This window comes from Daphnia magna, linkage group LG4 (assembly GCF_020631705.1).
Source record: "Daphnia magna isolate NIES linkage group LG4, ASM2063170v1.1, whole genome shotgun sequence".
In the NCBI taxonomy this organism is placed as follows: Eukaryota; Metazoa; Arthropoda; class Branchiopoda; order Diplostraca; family Daphniidae; genus Daphnia; species Daphnia magna.
Genome location: NC_059185.1, coordinates 3,879,163 through 3,891,905, shown reverse-complemented (window position 1 = coordinate 3,891,905; position 12,743 = coordinate 3,879,163). Strand labels below are relative to the sequence as shown.

Genomic DNA, 12,743 nt, shown 5'->3' with positions numbered 1-12,743 from the left:
TGGCCTGTCAAAGGCTCTTTTTGTGAGGAATATTTGCATGGCCGCAATCTAATTGCATTCCACGTTTATTACAGATTTTTCATAAATAGTAATTATAGGAAAAAAAACTTTCAAACGTCCTCTGCACAATCGGTGCGGATTATAATCGGCAAAAAAGGAGAAATCGTGAATTCGCCACATTCGGCACGGGTTTTGAGAAAGGTTAAGAAGAAGAAGACAAAAAAAAAATGGTGAATGAATGGGTGTAATAAAGTGCGAAGAGGGGGGGGGGCAAGAATTCATAAGTGATGATATCAATGAGCCAATCCAATCTTCCGAAAGTGGCAGCTCTACGCGCATCATTGTTTTTTTGAACGAGTAACGAGAGGCGGATGCCCATTAAATCCATCAAATTATTTGTCTAAACTCGGAGGACGTTTAAGGATAAAGTGGGCAGTCAAGATTATAGGGCTTCCTCTTTGATCCTAGAATAGTCCTCGCTGTGATGGCTGAAACCGCTCGAAAGATTGAAGAGGTTTGTTATCCGAAAGATCAGTCAGAAGTCTTCGATTATCAAATGAACCGTCAACGTAATCGGTTGAACCTTGGTGTTTCAGGCCAGCTGGATAGAAATTTGTTTCTTCCAAGTATCTGTTATTGTTGGATATAGACTGTCTACCACCGGATGAGAATGTCGATTCACGGTGGACATCCGGCTCCCGTTTGATAAACCAGGCGGAGGGATAGGACTGCGGTGGCTAAATGGGAAAACAAGTTTAGAGTGTCAAGTAACGTGTAGACTAGATGTTGAATAACTGGCAATACAATAATCAATGTGTATACCATTACGCGGCTGATATGTGGCGAATTTTCCATAGCCAAGGAATCCGGAATGTAATGATCGTGCCAGCGTCGTGCCGGCGTCGTGACTGCCATTAAAACCACTAACGTGATCACCTCAACGACCTTTTTTTTTTTTTTTTACACATATATTATTAACGATTAGAAAAAAATATGTCTAGAGTGTTTAATGATATATTGATAAGAGATAAACACTTACCTTGTTCATGGTGAATGTGTTGCACGATTGCAAACGTTGACAAGTCTCAATGCCAAGTGCGCGAGAGAATGAATCGCATTGCGCTACTTGCGCACGAGTTTATACCAAGAGCCATCGCTCTACATAATTATAGGCACACATTTTAATTTGAATTGAAACAAACCCGTGCATAAATTATTGTAATTTTCCTATTGTTATTATTCACAGCTGGTTCTTCTTCCTATATTGGTTTTGGTGACATTTTTCCTTCCCCAATTCCGCACGTTGGAGAACATTTAAAAAGACGAAACAGCTGGGGAATTTAATTGTATTCAATGGTCTCTCTCCAGATGTCGACCAGATTGCAGTCGGGGGTTTCCTTATTATTCTCAATGGCATTATTATATGCGAAACACATGTTACTTGCGCATAATGAAACCACATAGTTTGTATACCATAACGCATTTGCTGTTTTGTCTCCGTTCACCGCTTCTATACAAAAGATATTTAACCGTGGTCCAATTATTTAATGTATTGATACAGCCGTGTGTTTAAGGCCTTTACAGCTGATTCGTCACGTTTTCATCGGCCTCTTTCGCGTGCAGACCACATCAAGGTTCTTTCATTATGGTGCGTGGCCTTTTTGTTTTCTCTCTTCACGCGGCATTGCTTTATATAGAATTTGTTTTTTAAAGAAAAATAGTTCGTTGGTGTATTTTTTGTTTTTTTCCTTTATCGACACAAATTGATGGGCTATTTTTAGCTCTTATTATATACGAACGGTGGATCTTCCTCACCACGACAATTGAATGAGGTAGGGAAAATAAATTCGAATGTGGTACAATTTTCCACAACCAGCTGACGTGATTCACAGCTAAAAAAAAATATATATACGTTCCAACTGAGGGAATGATAAAGGTCACGTCATTTCTCACTACGAAATTGCAACAAAAGAAGAAGTACAAAACATTGACTGGAATTTCTATTTATTATCTTGGCTGAACCGCAAGGTCAACAAGTCGAGTTGCCTTGGATTTGTACATACCTGCTGTACACCTCCTTAACAGACAATTGTCCATTGATTTCCAATTGCGCGATGTCATTGCTGTTACGCGCTATAGAATTAGGCAAACGCGGGATTCACGAGAACGACCGATGTATATAGAAAAGGGACGGGGATTAACCAGCAATTTTCTGTTAGGCAACGTATTGTGGGGACGGTAGTCGTGACAGCGACGCACCCGACATGCACAATGAACTGCCGTTTTCTACATACTTTTTTTTTGTTCTAACTGTGTGATTCCTTTTTTCTTTTCCCCCAATCGACTGACATGATCACGAACTTAGCACGCGGGATTTTGTTTCCTTTTTTCTTCTCCTCTTTGTCTTTGATTCGATCTATTGAAAAGCGTTCAAAAGAGGAAGACAAACTCGCGGGACGTTCTCTTAACGCGTAGACTGAAATTTCACGATGAGTATCAAGCTCTCTCTATTTTTGGTAATACCATTTCTGATGCGGGAGGAGAGAAAGAAAAATTAGAAAACGATGAGAAAAGTAGGTATTCCGTAATAGTTTCACTCCCCGCGTATGCAAATCGTATATGTTAAGTTCTGCATCGCATATCGGGGAACAACATCACGACCGATTCAGAAGCGCCTTTTTTTTTTTGGTCGGGTCACGTCTTCGTTCGCTCTTTTCGAGCTGACAGTTGGTCTTCATGTTTGCTGGTCGCCTTTCTCGAACAGCACTCATCCCGTGTTATCAATTGTTTATATATTTTATGCTAAACTTTTTGTTTGGAAACTATAGAGCGACAGGGTCATTTCACATTTAGGTCATAACTCTTTAAATACTTAGCCTACATAAAAACTCTAGGCTGTTTCTATTTTTTAAACATTTTACAGCTTCGTGTGTTTACTTTCCTCCTCTATGGCTGGGAACAAACGAGAAATTGAACGAAAATCCCAAAAAGGGAAAACAGGGCATAATATCGAAGATGACACACACACGAAAAAGAATAGATGGAGGTGAAAGGGTGGTATGTAAATTCAATGCATACATATTTTACGTGTAAAAAAAATAAATGCTTAGCGTTGGTTGTGTAGGATGGCAGTTCGTTTGCGTGTCCTGCTCTAATGAATCGGAAATCATGTAGCTCACAGGGCCAAATCAGCGGTTCATATCTGTGCGGACGTCCCGCCGCGGAGGCTGGAGGGCTTTGCTTTGCCAGCAGGTAGTTATGCAATAAGGCCATCGTCTTACAGAGGAGGGCAAAAAAAAATTAAATAGATGATGGTGGAAAATTTAGAGATGAAAGGAAAAGATTGTGACTAGACAGGACTTTTCGTTGTGATACAAAACTGCAGCATCTTGCAAGAAAAAGGAAAGAATGGCAGTGAAAGGCGAGTATATACACAGAATGAATAATAATCAAGCGACTTTTGACATGGCGAAAAACGTGCACAATTAGTCCATGATGCCACAAGTTAGTTTCTGTAATGAAGTGCATACGATGATAATGAAAAAGCGCCTTATTATTACCCAACGTGGGCTCTTTCGGCCTCGTGTAATTGAACATTTTAGCGGAAGAAACACAGAGAGAAATTTCAGAAGAATGGACTGCCACGTTTCGTGTAAATGGCCGTCGAGACGGCCGTCCAGTGAAAGTTTGGACGGCCAAGAAAACATATTTAAAATTCGAAAAAAAAAAAGTGGTTCAAGTAATTCCGTTAACCATGCAAAAATGTACAAGCAATTAAAAGCTGAGGCATGTGTGCAGCATTATAAACGTGCATGCTTCTTTTTTGCTTTTGTAATAGAAACGTCTCTCGAATTGGAAACGCTGGTCAAAGAAAAGACCACCCGTGATAGGTGGAAAAAGATGGATCCGGTGCTCGTGTAAAAGAAAGTGGAATGACCCAATGTCAGCTCATTATTATACAATCTGTGGGTTTGTGTATTCACAATGGTCGTTTTACATGTTGAAAAGAAAATAAATTATCCAAAGTTCGAATTGACAGAAGAAAATTGGGTTCCGGAAATGGGAAATTTTTAGCCGATCAATTTGGTGTGTGTGTGTGTGATGAGTGAGCGGGATTCTTTAAATATTAAAAAGAAAGAATCTGCTTGTAATTGAAGTTCATTTAATATTTAGAGGCCGGTTTGTATTCGGGTGCGGGGTATTTGGCTTCGCCTTCGTATTTCACGTCGGCGACGTATCCGTTCTCGTCGGCTTTGTAGGTCACGATCTGAGTGCGGCCATCGGGCAGGACAACGCGGTAAGATCCGGTCACGACTTTGCCGTCACTGGTTTCCTTGTGTCCGAAATCGTTGTAGCTTGGCTCATCCTTGACGTTCCAATCAAAGCTGTACGGCATCGGAGCCTGGAAATATCAAAGCAAATTTCATCCTTCTTTACTAAATCCTGTCAAAAACGATTCAATCCAACTTACATATTCTTCGGGTTTAGCATAACCAGCAGCAGGGTAGGAAGGCTTGCCATAAGCTGGAAGGTCAGCAGCAACAGCCGCGGCGATCAAAGTGGCCAAAACGATAAACTATACATAGAATCGAAACGTTACAATTTCCAAATGAAAGTTTGGGCCAAATACAATACCTTGTTCATTGTTGCTTAGTGGAATTTGTTCTAGTTGTTCTACAATCGAACTGATGTGTTTTCAATCCATTTCCATTGGCCTTTATATACAAGATCTGAACGGCCGAACACACCCAACATTGCTGTTGGCGATCTTGTTATTATTTTACCTGTCACCTGACGTGCTTTTCCCTTTCTATGGGATGCCAATAGCCAACAGCAGCCTGAAAGGGAATTGCACCAGAAAATAATATCGTTAAACGCTATTGGCCCAGTTCACAGGTATGATCACATGCCATGATGCTCACATGCCCAGACGTGTTCTAGATGCCCTTTGGCAGCTCCCGCAGTGACAGCCGATGGCATCATCGCAATTCCCAAGCCTATCCTTTCACTTTTTTTTTTCTTTTTCAAAATCCTTCTCCCTTTCCGTACGGTCTTCTCTATAGACGGGACTTGCCATTATTGCCGAGAAAGGAAAAAAAAAACGGAGCGTTCAACCATCCGCGTCTGGTTCTCATCTTCAGTTCGTTCAGTCCCGATTGGAAACCTTCGCTCGCATTCAGGGATGAATTTTCTCTTCCTCGTGGGAACATTTTTTTCGCGAAATTTAGGTCTAGTCGTTCAGCTCCATTGTCCGTAAAAAAAAAATGATTTTTCCTATTACAAAAGGCCACAGAAGCCGTTGAAGACGTTGCGGGGCGTCCTGTTGGAACTCTTTTTTTCTTGTTGCATGCGGAGGAAATCCAAAAGTGATGCCCGATGGCATCAAAGCTAGTTATTATACAGTAGGTGTGTATTTTACTGCAGAAATTACACAGCCTGAGGGCTGATCAACCATATTGAAAAAATCGTGTGCAATGCCTAATTGGCTATTGTTTGTATAAATCGCGCATAATTCACGCCCTCGATTGGGCTATTGTTTCGTAGAGAGTGTTTGGCGTCATGATCTGTTACGAGAGGGCTTCAATTAAACGTGAAATTATTATAGAAGAAGGACTTTTCTCCCCCCAAACACCTTTACAAACGAAGCATTTTTTTTTTATCGACAGTTTTTGATGATGTGTCAGGTGTTCCCCCCGCCCGATTTTGATTATTCAAAGATGCAACCAGCCACTGGTTGTTTATATACAATACAATAGCAGTAGTGAAATAAAGTGAATGAGATGGTGGGGTTGGTGTCAAAACACATGCTGGCTTCAGGCGAGGAATACGTATAGAATACCGTTAAAATAGGTAATGGCACACAACACGAATTTGAATAACTTTCGCTTGGGTTCTCCTCTATACGCACATGGTTTTCAATCGGAATGGCTCGCAAAATAAACATTGCAATCCACTTCAATCGCGCATCGCACTATGGAGTTTCACGAATTGCGATTGAACATCGATAGAGCATCTCTTTGTTTGCGCATGCAAATCCGATTAATTGGATTCTCTTTCTCGCGCTATTACGTCATGACACGATATACGTAAACATGAAAACGGGCTATGACGACCGTATGCCATTTGCGGTTGAATTTAAATAGGTCATCAACCCCCCGTTGATGAGATGAGGTTCACGAGGAAAGCAAATGTTGGTTACGTCATGCCTGTAATGTTATTTGATGTACGAGTGCCATTGGGCCCCATCTTCGCGTTGAACACATCATCGTCTCTCTCTTTCTCTTGGCCGATAAGCGTTTCATATTCCATAATTGGTCAATTGCAATTGCCGTAGTGAGACGATCATATATGCGGACTGAAAGTTTTTTTTCGGATTTGAATATATTCAACGAATACAAATTTCTCTGATTGTATAAAAATTCAAGTGATGTCCGCGTATGTAAAGACGTCAGCGTGACCTAGTTTCAGCCGGGCGGATAACCGATGAGATTAAGACCACCAGACCGTGATGTAGAGAAACTTTTTCGAAGGGGAAGAGGTAAACATTTTCGTGATTGCAAAGCAGAAGAGTGGTAGCCTACTTCATATACGATCTAGTATGTGTCGTGATTGTTGCGACTCTGTAAAAACGCACCGTACGTCATCCGCAACATTAATCAACGAACCTGTTCAAGGGCACTAGATCCGTCATAAGATACAGCTACTATTAGCTATAGTGAAAAAGTGAACCAAGAGGGAAAGTGCATGTACGGCGTAATTGTTTTTACGATTTTAACTGTTAATATGGGTAATTATCTGTTAATGGCTTTAAAGAAATTTTTGCCCCATCCGAGTTTCTTTTGATTGCTTTGAATGTTAGCGACATAGGAAGATACAAAATGAGAGCAGCAATAATTAGCTAACATTTTGTTCCATGTAGAGATGTGTACGTTAATAATCTACATGGAATTTTAGTTTGCTTAGTGCGTTTCCATGCCGTGAAATCCTTGGCGTATTCAACTTGGGAAGAACAAAACAAATAAAACAATTCTTTCTTACAAGTGAAAACTGTGTTTATATTAATTGCAATAATTTACTGAAATTACAGAAGGCTTTGCGTGAAAGGAAGAGGATGACAGGTTCAATCATTCACAGAGTTAATTTTCTTAAGATCAGATTTAATAAGCGGGCTTAGGATAAGACGGCCTAGGGTAAGCTGGTTCAGCTGGGTAGGCAGGTTTCTCAGTGGTGGTTGGCTTGGGGTAGGCCGGCTTGGGGTAGGCAGGTTCGACTGGGTAAGAAGGCTTAGGGTAAACGGGCTCAGCTGGGTAGACTGGCTTGGGATATGAGGGCTTTTCAGTGGTGGTTGGCTTGGGATAAGCTGGTTCAGCTGGGTAGGCCGGCTTGGGGTAGGCTGGTTCAGCTGGGTAGGCTGGTTTGGGGTAGGCAGGCTTTTCAGTGGTGGTTGGCTTGGGGTAAGCTTTTTCAGTTGTGTAGATGGGCTTAGAATAAGAATCCTCAGTTTGATACGCTGGCTTAGGGTAGCGCGATTCCACTGGAGAAGCTGATTTGGGGTAAGCCGGGGCAGCGGCTGGTTTGTATTCGTCGTATTTGGCCTCTCCTTCATATTTCACGTCAGCGACATATCCTTTTTCGTCAGCTTTGTAGCTGACAATTTGAATGCGGCCATCAGGGAGAGATACACGGTAAGATCCAGAGATGACTTTGCCGTCACTGTTCTCATTGTGCGAAAAGTCCTGGTAAGTGGGATCGTCCTTAACTTCGTAAGCGAAGCTGAATGGCATCGGTGGCTGCACGAATAGACAAGAAAAATCGAATTATAATGGCGGTTGTAGAATAACAGTTGAAAAATGGTCATACATGATCTTCTTCGGCAGGTTTGCTATAGGCTGGTTGTTCGTTGCTTGCCTTCGAGTAAGCAGGAGCCGGTGTCGGGTAAGCAGCTTTCGTTGTGTAAGCAGCTGGAGCCGGAGTTGGATAAGCTGCAGCTGCAGCTGGATAAGCTGGTGCAGGGTATGACGGCTTCGAGTAGGCTGGCAACTCGGCAGCGATAGCCGCAGCAAACAATGTGGCGAAAACAACGAACTATTAAGTAAAAAAAAGGCCATGATAACTCCCGACCAAAACAACTTTGTTGGTAAGTTCAAACGGCTTATAGCTGAGAGTTAAAGACAGCAGAAAATTCAGGGCTCGGTAAGAACGGAAGTTAACAGAATAATTGTATTTGAAATATTAGTTTCGTAAATACCTTGTTCATGTTTGGAAGTTGTAGGAGTGTACTGGATTGATCCGGAAAAGAACTGATGAATGGAAACGATCTCGGACAGGCTTTTATACTGAAATTGCAAGCCTTGAGGTTTAATCAAAAATAGGGTCCACTTCCAACCGCAGAGAGGAAAGCAAAATCCAAATGCGTGGTATAGTTCGTGAACGAAAGAGCCGACAAAAGGGAGAGGCCACCTTGCGAAGGGCGCGCTGACACCCAATTCACGATTAGAAATTCAGCGAAAGTACGATTTAAACTCTGGAGAGAGTGAGGCACATCGATACATGGACGCTTTGTTGGCCGATCGGTGTGAAAGGACAGTATCAATGGCTTGTATCATCGTGACTTTAAATAAGTTTAATTTCTATCACAAACTTTTGCACTACAGGCTCGAAATTTAATTTTACATTCTTGGATAATTTATGTCAAATTTGAATAATAATCGTTGGAGTGGCTTCGAACCCAATAGGCTTGATACCATTGTCATCAACGCTGCAGGTGAAATATCGATTTTTAAATACTAGGTGTAAGACGTCAATAACTTTTGTTTGGTTCTTCTAAAGAAACAGGTGAACTCGAATGCGTTCGTAATATTTATACAAATATATGACACAGGTTAGAGTATTTACTCTAGAAAAGTTAAGGTTTTGGTGTTTATTGTTTGTTAATTTTTTAGGGAGGAGGGAGATAAACCCCACCCATTCATCTGGGTGGGTTTCTGCGATGTAGGAGGGGATCTTTCGGTTCATGTCAAATACTGCTGGAGAAACGTGGTCGGTCAGGTGAACACTGCGTCCCATGAAATGTCTCGTTCGTTCTCTTCTTGTGAAAAAAGGCCATAGCGTCAAACGTTGATTTCTCCTAGTTTTGTCTATTCAGGAAATGCCTGTACAAACGCCAGTAACTGAATGTTCAGTCAGCTACACAACAATAGAGGTGTAATAGACATAGCCCCGTAAATAATTTTGCATAGCAAGTGTCATTTGAGGGTTTGATTTAAGCTAGGTTGATCGTTGAAATAGCTTAATCAGGCAAGAACCGATGCACGCACGCACGAAGAACAAGGTGAGGCTATCTAGCGGTCGTGAAACAACTACTGACTCAACCCCTATTTTTTCTTTTCTCATAAATATATTTTTTCATTTCAAGTTTCTCTTAGTTAATCAAAGAGAAGTCTTACGAGAGTAAGTAAAGATAGGCTAAAATCGGGGTAAGCCTCTTTATTCTGTTCGTCTAATACGTTTATTTGTTACATTATAGCTGTTCATGTCGAATGAAGCAAGAAAACAATTTTTGTACGAAAGACCTATGTTTATTGTCATTTCAAATCATTTCTTTAAATTATAAAACGCGTACGGGGAAATAGAGGCTGGCGAATTTCCTATTCTACGTAATCATGTAACACAGCAATATTCAGGTTTAATAGGTAGGCTTCGGGTAAGCTGGCTCAGATGGATAGGCTGGCTTAGGGTAGGCGGGCTTAGGATACGCGGATTCCGATGGGTAGGACGGCTTGGGGTAAACAGCCTCCGAGTAAGCTGGCTTAGAGTTGGAAACCTTGGGGTAAGCTGGCTCCGTTGGGTATGCGGGTTTAGGGGAAGCTAGTTCAGCTGGGTAGGCCGGCTTGGGGTAGGCAGGTTCGACTGGGTAAGAAGGCTTAGGGTAGGCTGGTTCAGCTGGGTAGGCTGGCTTGGGGTAGGCAGGCTTTTCAGTGGTGGTTGGCTTGGGGTAAGCTTTTTCAGTTGTGTAGATGGGCTTAGAATAAGAATCCTCAGTTTGATACGCTGGCTTAGGGTAGCGCGATTCCACTGGAGAAGCTGATTTGGGGTAAGCCGGGGCAGCGGCTGGTTTGTATTCGTCGTATTTGGCCTCTCCTTCATATTTCACGTCGGCGACATATCCTTTTTCGTCAGCTTTGTAGCTGACAATTTGAATGCGGCCATCAGGGAGAGATACACGGTAAGATCCAGAGATAACTTTGCCGTCACTGTTCTCATTGTGCGAAAAGTCCTGGTAAGTGGGATCGTCCTTAACTTCGTAAGCGAAGCTGAATGGCATCGGTGGCTGCACGAATAGACAAGAAAAATCGAATTATAATTGCGGTTGTGGAATAACAGTTGAAAAATGGTCTTACATGATCTTCTTCGGCAGGTTTACTATAGGCTGGTTGTTCGTTGCTTGCCTTCGAGTAAGCAGGAGCCGGTGTCGGGTAAGCAGCTTTGGTTGTGTAAGCAGCTTTGGTTGTGTAAGCAGCTGGAGCCGGAGTTGGATAAGCTGCAGCTGCAGCTGGATAAGCTGGTGCAGGGTATGACGGCTTCGAGTAGGCTGGCAACTCGGCAGCGATAGTCGCAGCAAACAATGTGGCCAAAACAACGAACTATTAAGTAATAAAAAGGCAATGATAACTCACGACCTAAACAACTTTGTTGGTAAGTTAAAACGGTTGATAGCTGAGAGTTAAAGACATCAGCAAATTCAGGGCTCGGTAAGAACGGAAGTTAACAGAATAATTGTATTTGAAATATTAGTTTCGTAAATACCTTGTTCATGTTTGGAAGTTGTAGGAGTGTACTGGATTGTTCCGGAAAAGAACTGATGAATGAAAACCAACTCGGACAGGCTTTTATACTGAAATTGCAAGCCCTGAGGTTCAATCAAAAATATTGTCCACTTCCAACCGCAGAGAGGAAAGCAAAATCCAAATGCGCGGTATAGTTCGTGAACGAAAGAGCCGACAAAAGGGAGAGGCCACCTTGCGAAGTGCGCGCTGACGCCCAATTCACGATTTGAAATTCAGCGAAAGTACGATTCAAACTCTGGAAAGAGTGAGGAACATCGATACATGGACTCTTTGATGGCCAATCGGTGTGAAAGGACAGTATTAATGGCTTGTATCATCATGACTTTAAATAAGTTTAATTTCTCTTCACAAACTTTTGTACTACAGGCTTGGAATTTAATTTTACATTCTTGGATAATTTATTTCGAATTTGAATAATAATCGTTGGAGTGGCTTCGAACCCAATAGGCTTGATACCATTGTCATCAACGCTGCAGGTGAAATATAGATTTTTAAATAAGTGTACGAAGACAATTACTTTGGTTTGGTTCTTCTAAAGAAACAGGTGACCTCGAATGCGTTCGTGATATTTATGCAAAAATATGACCCAGGTTGGAGTATTTACTCTAGAAAAGTCAAGGTTTTGGGGTATTTTGTTTGTTAGTTTTTTAGGGAGGAGAGAGATAAAAAGCAGAGAAATAAAAAGAAAAAGAAAAAACTTCCCAGACAAAAAGGTATGGTCCAATAAAAGTGGTATATTCTATTGAACTCTGTCATAACATAGTATCAAAACAGACTTGGTCAAAGAAAGAAGGTCGGCGACGTTCTCGTCTATGTAAATATTTCACAGTTCTCAAGGCTAAATTCATGTCTGTAGGCAAGACTGTGAGGGACTAACCGACCAAAGAAATGGACAACCTACTGTCCGTTTTCACTTCACTGCCGTTAATGCAGAGATCGGCAGACTCTCCTGTAATTATAGTGTCTATTTCAACTTAACCGATACTTATAGTTTGTACCGTCTTTATTTTTATCTTTTGCTTTTCTATTTGATTATATCGATACTTTATAAACTTTCGTCTTGGTTTTCTATGTGATTGCCCAATTATTTGATGATCCCCTGTAATGGCAGAGCAGTCAGTCAACCACATATTTCATTGATCATCTATCTTGATACTTGGTCATTACTAGTCTGCAAGGTCCCTGAATTGTGTCGTGTTGGCTTTAACTTCTCTTGTTGTTCGCCTAGTCATTGCAATAACATCTGCTGTTCGACTTTATGTTTCCAATAGCTGACTGGGAACTCAAAGCTGAAGCTTGGTCGAGCTTGGTGGTATGGCTTCGTCCTGTGCATCGACCATCCAGTCCGTTCTTCGTCAATGACGGATCTTATTTCCCAAACGGTCAAAGACAGAGGACCATGTCAGAAATTCACGGTGTTCTACAAGTAAGTTCTTGCTCACCTTCGCTATTCGTTCCATTGGGTCGCGGCGAATAGCGCCGATTGGTTTCATGATGTCAACGGGTAGAAGCTGTCGGGATTGCTCCTTGTTTGATCTTGACTTCAATGCTTGATACCTGCTGTAACTGCTTGTACACGTTTTTACGGCGGACGATGTTGACATCAATCCCGCCTCACCTCCCATGTTGGGTAATAAGCGAATTTGAGGGGTTTGCGATCATCGTCCAACAAGCTCTTTTTTCTAAGCTTAAATGCTTGGAGTATTCGTCATTCTCGTAGTAAGAGCTCCATCTTGACATTCATCTGGTCGGGTTTGTGGGAGGTAGGAGGGGATCATTCGGTTCATATCATTGCGGGACAAACTCGGTTTGTTAGGTGAACACTTCGTCTCATGAAAAGTCTCCGCTTCGTTCTCTTATTCTAAAAATAAAAACCATAGTCAAACGTTGATTTCT

At 41.8% G+C, this 12,743-nt stretch overlaps 4 protein-coding genes across 4 annotated transcripts; all 4 read right to left on the bottom strand.

Annotated features, from left to right (window-relative positions):
• Positions 1–47: 47 nt before the first annotated feature.
• LOC116921322 lies at positions 48–1,156 on the bottom strand. Its single transcript, XM_032927588.2, has 3 exons — positions 1,040–1,156; positions 823–945; positions 48–737 (listed from the first exon to the last, which is right to left on the bottom strand). Exons 1-3 carry the CDS (start codon positions 1,046–1,048, stop codon positions 465–467), a joined length of 405 nt encoding a protein of 134 aa, XP_032783479.2. The 5' UTR covers positions 1,049–1,156; the 3' UTR covers positions 48–464.
• A 2,792-nt stretch (positions 1,157–3,948) lies between these two features.
• On the bottom strand, positions 3,949–4,776 carry LOC116921324 (pro-resilin). The gene is made up of 3 exons (XM_032927590.2): positions 4,636–4,776; positions 4,472–4,576; positions 3,949–4,402 (listed from the first exon to the last, which is right to left on the bottom strand). Exons 1-3 carry the CDS (start codon positions 4,642–4,644, stop codon positions 4,163–4,165), a joined length of 354 nt encoding a protein of 117 aa, XP_032783481.1. The 5' UTR covers positions 4,645–4,776; the 3' UTR covers positions 3,949–4,162.
• A 2,258-nt stretch (positions 4,777–7,034) lies between these two features.
• LOC116921341 (adhesive plaque matrix protein) lies at positions 7,035–8,404 on the bottom strand. The gene is made up of 3 exons (XM_045172757.1): positions 8,249–8,404; positions 7,861–8,085; positions 7,035–7,790 (listed from the first exon to the last, which is right to left on the bottom strand). The coding sequence occupies exons 1-3, from the start codon at positions 8,255–8,257 to the stop codon at positions 7,158–7,160; spliced, it is 867 nt and encodes a 288-aa protein (XP_045028692.1). The 5' UTR covers positions 8,258–8,404; the 3' UTR covers positions 7,035–7,157.
• A 1,158-nt stretch (positions 8,405–9,562) lies between these two features.
• On the bottom strand, positions 9,563–10,961 carry LOC123471433 (adhesive plaque matrix protein-like). Its single transcript, XM_045172755.1, has 3 exons — positions 10,807–10,961; positions 10,401–10,643; positions 9,563–10,330 (listed from the first exon to the last, which is right to left on the bottom strand). Exons 1-3 carry the CDS (start codon positions 10,813–10,815, stop codon positions 9,686–9,688), a joined length of 897 nt encoding a protein of 298 aa, XP_045028690.1. The 5' UTR covers positions 10,816–10,961; the 3' UTR covers positions 9,563–9,685.
• Positions 10,962–12,743: the final 1,782 nt, after the last annotated feature.

What these genes read in the sequence shown, in the direction of transcription:
- LOC116921322 (XM_032927588.2), bottom strand. An exon ending in CACATATCAGCCGCGTAATG is followed by an intron (nt 738 to 822) that starts GTATACACATTG and finishes TTTCCCATTTAG; the next exon opens with CCACCGCAGTCCTATCCCTC.
- LOC116921324 (XM_032927590.2), bottom strand. An exon ending in ATGCTAAACCCGAAGAATAT is followed by an intron (nt 4,403 to 4,471) that starts GTAAGTTGGATT and finishes TGATATTTCCAG; the next exon opens with GCTCCGATGCCGTACAGCTT.
- LOC116921341 (XM_045172757.1), bottom strand. An exon ending in AACCTGCCGAAGAAGATCAT is followed by an intron (nt 7,791 to 7,860) that starts GTATGACCATTT and finishes CTATTCGTGCAG; the next exon opens with CCACCGATGCCATTCAGCTT.
- LOC123471433 (XM_045172755.1), bottom strand. An exon ending in AACCTGCCGAAGAAGATCAT is followed by an intron (nt 10,331 to 10,400) that starts GTAAGACCATTT and finishes CTATTCGTGCAG; the next exon opens with CCACCGATGCCATTCAGCTT.